General features: G+C 42.8%; 1 protein-coding gene across 2 annotated transcripts in view; it reads left to right on the top strand.

Annotated features, from left to right (window-relative positions):
• Nucleotides 1-728: 728 nt before the first annotated feature.
• The window catches only part of MTRF1 (mitochondrial translation release factor 1), a 51620-nt gene continuing 45436 nt past the window's right edge, over nucleotides 729-6912 (top strand). The window contains exons 1-3 of one of the 2 annotated variants that reach the window (XM_008066381.2): nucleotides 729-783; nucleotides 2022-2045; nucleotides 4008-4433. In XM_008066381.2, coding sequence (XP_008064572.1) covers nucleotides 4016-4433 — 418 coding nt within the window. In that variant the 5' untranslated portion in view covers nucleotides 729-783; nucleotides 2022-2045; nucleotides 4008-4015. Of the gene's footprint in view, nucleotides 784-2021; nucleotides 2046-3211; nucleotides 3298-4007; nucleotides 4434-6912 lie in introns of those variants that run through there. The other variant, XM_008066382.1, reaches the window with a different exon arrangement.

The raw sequence follows: 6912 nt of genomic DNA, 5'->3' as shown, positions 1-6912 counted from the left end.
CACAGCCTCGGCCTGCTGGGTTCAGGAGATCCTTCCACCTCAGTCTTCCAAGTAGCTTGAACTACAGGCATGCGTCACCACGGCCCGCTAATTTTTTTATTTATTTTTGATTTATTGTAGAGATGAGGCCTCCTCAAGCTGTCCAGACTGGTCTCAAACCCGTGAGCTCAGGCAATCCTCTCACCTCGGCCTCCCAAAGTGCTGGGATTATAGACATGAGTCACCGCACCTGTAGACTACATTTTAAAAAAAAATCAGAAAGCAATGCTTAAGGGCTCCCAATATATAAGAAAATTCTTGTAATTTCACTGTAACATATTGGAACTCTTGAGCTCTTAACCAGGACTACGGGGACTCTGGTTTAACTGGGCCGGGCGGAGGGCGGGGGCGGGGGCGGGGCTGCCTCTGGGAAAACTACAACTCCCAGGATTCCTTGTGGGAGCTCCTGGGCTTGGTAGTCCATCCCCGCTTCCGCTTCTCTGTCCCTGCCACCACCTCCACCTACATCCTAGTCTCCCGCTCGGAATAAGAACGGCGCGTGGTAGTCTCACGAGAATTTCTCGCTTTGCCATTTTTCTCATTTAGCTGATTGCGTCACTTAAAGCTCAGTGTTACTCATGCCCTAGGACTACGCCTTTGGAAAAGGGTCGAGACGGAAGAGGGGCCGGGAGCAAGCGTGAACCCGGAAAGAGTGATCCACCCAGGAAGTGAAAGCGTTTTCGGGTGGCGGGGTTGAACTGTAGTAGGTCTCGGAAGGTTCCGGCCTCAGTAAGGCACGCTAACGTCCTTTGCTGTTTACCTTAGGTACTTGCATTTCTTTCCTGATCTTTTCTCGGTTTCTTTCCCCGTGTATTTTCCTTGTGGAATCCCTCCTTACGTCGAGTTACTCAGGATGATTTGCACGTGCTGCTCCTCCGCGAGCTTAGTGACTTCCAACGTGCAGACATCGAGAATTTTTCCTAAAGTTTCGGAGTGATACTGTGATGTGGTGGGTCTTACTGCGCTCAAGTATAGCTAACCCGGGAGAGTAAACGTCTTGGATTTTTTCCTTAATGTTAAGATTCATGACCTTGAGATTATTTATTCTACTACTGTTCCTCAAGTGGAAATTTTAGCGATAAATATTCGTGCAAAAAATCTGTCATCGTTTTTTCTGTTGATTGTCAAATGGGCACACCTCCTCGGATGTGCTTGAAACTAGATGTAAAGCCACTCGGGATCGAGGGAAAGGGGGAGTATATAGTTTGTGGCATCTGGGCATTGGTGCGTTTTCCTACAGTTCTTTTCAAATGTTTTTCACTATGTTAAAATCTGCCAAGGGAGCCCTGCAAACTTTGAATATTTTAGAGACGATTCTAAATATTTTATTTCCTAGGTGATAATGCTAAGTTACCAGACTTACAGTGATCAAATGAGCTAATATAGGAATGCACCTCCTAGCATGGTAGGATTTCTGGAAAGAGTAAAGGTTGATGGTTGGTTCTGATAAATAATTTTGACTCTCATTCTTCCTTCTTTCCTTTTTTTTTTTTTTTTTTCTCCCCTTGAGTTGGAGTCTCACTCTTGTCACCCAGGCTGGAGTGCAGTGGCATGCTCACAGCCACCACAGCCTCTACCTGCTGGGCTTAGGTGATCCTTCCACCTCAGCCTTCCAAGTAGCTGAAACCTTCCTTCCTTTGTTTAAAATGAAGTCTCACTGTGCTGCCCAAGCTGGAGTGCGGTGTCTCAGTTATAATTCACTGCAATCTCCAACTCCTGGGCTCAGGCCATCCTTCTCCCTCAGCCTTCCAGGTAGCTGGGACTGCAGGCATACTGCCATACTAAGCTTGACCTTTAGTTCAACTTTGAATCTTGAGATTTTAGGGGCAAAATGTTTTTTTTAGAATGCTTTATGTTTTCCCTTTCTACTCAATAAAACCATTGTGTACTTTTGTTCGCTCTTGATTATCTCAGAGAGGAAAACATAATTATTGTGCAGTCAACTTCACCTAACCTGTATTTTTTTTTTTTTTTTTTTTGAGTTGTAGTCTCACTCTTTTTCTCAGGCTGGAGTGCAGTGACACACTCATGGTCACCCCAGCATCGATTTGCTGGACGCTCCTTCTACCTCAGCCATCCAAGTAGCTTTAACTACATGTGTGCACTCCCACACTCGGCTAATTTTTTTATTTATTGTAGAGATGAGGTCTTGCCAAGTTGCCCAGGCCATGCTCGAACCCTGCTCAGGCAGTCCTCTCACCTTGGCTCCCAAAGTGCTGGGATTACAGGCTTGAGCCACTATACCTGGCCAACCTGTAATTTTTTAAAGTAACTTCTTTTTTCTGATTATGACCATAGTACATGTTATATGTATAGAAGACTTGGAAAACCACTGCAAAGTAGGGGGAAAAAAGCAAAAGTGTTCATAATCCTACAACTAGAGCATCTTGCTAACATTTTGGTATATTTCTTATCTAGTTTTCTTTTTAAAAATTTATTTACTTTGCCGGGCTTGGTGGTTCAGCCTGTAATCCCGCGCCTTTGGGAGGCTGAGGTGAGTGGATTGCCCGAGCCCACGGGTTCGAGACCCGCCTGAGCAGCAAGACCTCATCTCTACAATAAATAATAAAAAAAAAATCAGCTGGGCGTGGTAGCACGCACCTGTAATTCCAGCTACTCGGAAGGCTGAGGCGGAAGGATCGCTGGAGGTCGAGGCTGCGGTGGTCTCAAAAAAAATTTATTTACTTTTCTATTGTGTATACTACATATTATAGAATTTTTTTTTTTTTTTTGAGTTGGAGTCTCACTCGGTCGCCCAGACTGGAGTGCAGTGGCCGCTCCCGGCCACCACAGCCTTGACCTGCTGGGCTCCGGCGATCCTTCCGCCTCAGCCTTCCAAGGAGCCGGAATTACAGGCGCGCGCTACCACACCCAGCTGATTTTTTTATTTTATTGTAGAGATTAGGTCTCGCCTGCCCAGGCGGGTCTCGAACCCGCGGGCTCGGGCAATCCACTCACCTCAGCCTCCCAAAGGCGCGGGATTACAGGCTGAGCCACCGAGCCCGGCTTATAGAATTTTTTAAAGGCATGATTGAGAGTCTAGTATTTTGTCTGCTGCTTTTTTTCATTTAATATAATTCTCACCACTGTCCCTTTTTCACCAGACCTTTCTTGGTCTATTAATATTTGAAGTTGTAGGATGTCAGCTAAAAGAAAAGCACCTTATTGGAAATGAAAACTACCAAGCCTTGAACTGGCAGCTTAAGCCTTCTAATACCAGCTCCATTCCCATCCTACTGAGCGAATAGTCATGATTAAGTTACTTGACTTCCTTGGACATATGTAAAATTAAATAGACAACATAATTGTTGATATTTTCTTTAAACTTTAGAAATGTATGACTATGTGAACTACCTAAAGATTGCGTGATCATTTCATGACTTTCAAATCTTGTTTACACTCTCAATTCTAGATTCTGGATACTTTCTAGAAAATAGCTGATTTAACCCATTCAATGAATATGTTTGTTGATTGTGCTCCTACCCATTTGCTTTAGTTAATTACATATGTTGAGTGGGTAGAAAACTACCTTATATATTTATTTTTGGAGTCAGAGTCTCACTGTCGCCTAGACTGGAGTGGCTCACTCAAGGTTACTGCTTCCTCCACCTGCTGGGCTCAGGTGATCCTTCTACCTCAGGCATGCACTATCCCACCTGGCTAATTTTTTTATTTATTGTAGAGACAAGATCTTACTAAGTTGCCCAAGCTAGTTTCAAACACCTCGGCCTCTCTAAATGCTGGAATTACAGGCATGAGCCACTGCCCCAGCCTGGTTTTTATTTATCCTAATGTCATTATGCAGAGGTTTGAATAATTATTTTTTGTGCTGATTTGTTGAATTTTGGGACTGGTTGGAGCTGGCTGAGGCAGTAAACTAAAAACAATTTCTTTAAGTTTCTTCCAACTTTATTATGCCATGTATCTTTAGAGTTGATATTTTTCAGCTTATGTTTATTATATTTCAGATGCTGAGATGAATCGTCACCTGTGTGTTTGGCTTTTTAGACATCCATCTCTAAATGGTTACCCCCGGCATCATATCCACCTCCATTCTCATCAATGTGGACAGACACCTCTTGATACAAGACTGTGGATTTTTAGACCAAACAGGAATTACATTCTCCATCATCTGTCAAATAAGAATTGGTCCAGGAGATATTGTCATCAAGACACCAAGATGCTCTGGAAGCATAAAGCATTCCAGAAATATTTGGAGGACCTGAATGAGGAGTACCAAACACTTGAACAATGTTTGCAGCATATCCCTGTGAATGAAGAGAACCAAAGGTCCTTGAACCGAAGGCATGCTGAATTGGCACCACTTGCAGCCATTTACCAAGAAATTCAGGAGGCTGAACAAGCAGTTGAAGAATTAGAATCAATGTGTAAAAGTAGGTAAAAGATAGTTGTGTGTCCTAGAGAGGGTTGTGAAATAAACAAAACAAACAAGATACATATGTATATAAGTACAGGTTTGATTTTCTTCTTCTTTTTTTTTTTTTAATTGGAACCATGTGAAATATTCTTTATGCATTTTTTTTCCCACTACTGCCAATCCCACCCTGCCCTCTCCTGGCAGCTTCCCACTACTGCCGATCCCTTTCTTATAGTATTATAATAATTGTTCATGGTCTGCTTATGAGTGAGAACATGTGATACTTGGTTCTCTGTTTCTGTGATAGATCACTCAGTATTGTAGACTGTAAGTCCATCCAAGTTGCTGCGAAGCTCATAATTTTATCCTTCTTTATGGCTGCATAACATTCCATTGTGTATATGTGCCACATTTTTTTTAATCCAGTACAGGTTTGATTTTCTGAGTTAAAGCTTTTTCAAACACAGTCTTTTTATTTTTTTTTTTTGAGTTGGAGTCTCACTCTGTTGCCAAGGCTGGAGTGCAGTGGCACACTCACGGCCACCCCAGCGTTGACCTACTGGGCTCTGGCGATTCATCCATCTCAGTCTCCCAAAGCATGGGATTACAGGCCGGGAGCGGCCACTGCAGCCCTGACTGCTGGGCTTCGGCAATAGTCTTTTTTTTAAGAGGTAGGGTCTCATTCTGTTGCCCCGGCTGGACTGCAGTGGCTCTGTCATAGCTCAGTGTAACCTCAAAGTCCTGGGCTTAAGTGATCTTCCTGCCTCAGCATCCTGAGTAGCTAGGACTACTCGGCTTGGGCCTTCCAAATTTCTAGGATTATAAGCATTTACCCAATCTTTTCAAAAGTCTACAAGCAATAAGCTCAATTCTTAGAAAAGGCAGGATGCTGTATTTAGGGTGTTTGACATATTTTAGCTACTAACAATCAAATATATTAAGTGACTGGGTTTCTCTTGGTGCTTGCCATGAAGGTCATTATAATGCGATATTGACCTTTTCGGAAGCTTTAATTTATTGAGCAGACCTTTAATTGGCACTGTCCTACATACCAGGAACACAAATACAGTTCCTACCCCACCAAAGGATCTATGTTCTAGTGAAAGAGACTATTTATTTAAGTATTATTTATAATGTGATACCTGCTCCACTAGAGGAAGACACAAATTGCTGTGAGAGCAAATAGGAGAAGCACTCAAACCAGCCTGGATAGTTTGGGCAAAGCTCCCTGGAGGAGAGCACACTTAGTGGAGCCATGAAGAAAGCTTTATATTTCAGGTTGTATATCTTTTTTTTTTTTTTTTGAGTTGGAGTCTCACTCTGTCACCCAGACTGGAGTGCAGTGGCTGATTTATTGTAGAGATGAGGTCTCGCCAAGTTGCCCAGGTGGGTCTCGAACCCGCGGGCTTAGGCAGTCCACTCACCTCAGCCTCCCAAGGCGCAGGATTATAGGCTGAGCCACCGAGCCTGTCTGGCTGCAACTATTTTCTAGGACAAACAGCTGACAGATTTCTTGGACCTCTGGAATTATTCATAGTTATCATTATCAAATAATAAGGCAGAGTATCTTTACTGTTACTTTAAGCACCAAGCGAAGCATCTCCACACAGACAAGGCCCCCGTGCTCCAGAACTTTACATACTACAACCAGATGTTGAAAACAGTTCTACCTATTTTTCAGATCTAGAACCTTCTAAGATCTGCATATGTATGTACTTGGGTTGCCATGCTAAGACTTCAAGGTAATTAAATACTCCTAGATTTCTTGTCAAAGTTTAATTAAAGTAATTTTTTCTAGGAATCTGGTAGGGCTAAATCAACCATTAATTTAGTCATTTATTCAGCAAGCATTTACTGAGGATTTTTACTATCTGCCAGGCATTGTAGGAAAGAGGGCTATAAAAATGAGATTACCATCTAATTTGGAAGACATACTTCAGGAAAGTGAAAGGCAGTGTGACAAATGCCAGATTCAATAAATTGAGTACTATAGTTGCTCAAAGGAGAGAGTAGTTACTTCTGTCATAAGAGGGTGAGATTGGCCTTTAAATTAGGTTTTAAAGAATGACTTATTTGATTGAAAAAGAAGGAAGGGCATTCCAGACAGAGGAAACAATAAGAACAAAGCTAAGGAAGGGTGAAAATGGGTAGCAGTGTCATTATGTAATGTACTGTACAGAGTGACAGTAGTGTAACCTGTTAAGAGTGTAATGGGTCTGGGCACAGTGGTTCAAGCCTGTAATCCCAGCACTTTGGGAGGCCGAGGTGAGAGGATTACCTGAACCCAGGAGTTCAAGACCAGCCTGGGCAACTTGGTGAGACCTTGTCTCTACAATAAATTTAAAAAATTAGCCAGGTGTGGTGGTATACACCTATAGTTCCAGTTACTTGGAAGGCTGAGATGGAAGGATCAAGGCTACGGTGGCCATGAACGTGCCACTGCACTCCAGCGTGGACGACATAGTGAGACTCTGATTAAAAAAAAAAAAAAGCAT

The sequence above is a fragment of the Carlito syrichta genome, unplaced genomic scaffold, assembly GCF_000164805.1.
Source record: "Carlito syrichta isolate Samal-C Ts95f unplaced genomic scaffold, Tarsius_syrichta-2.0.1 Scaffold308899, whole genome shotgun sequence".
In the NCBI taxonomy this organism is placed as follows: domain Eukaryota; kingdom Metazoa; phylum Chordata; class Mammalia; order Primates; family Tarsiidae; genus Carlito; species Carlito syrichta.
Note: the sequence above shows the minus strand (reverse complement) of the source record. Positions and strands in the feature narration are given on the sequence as shown.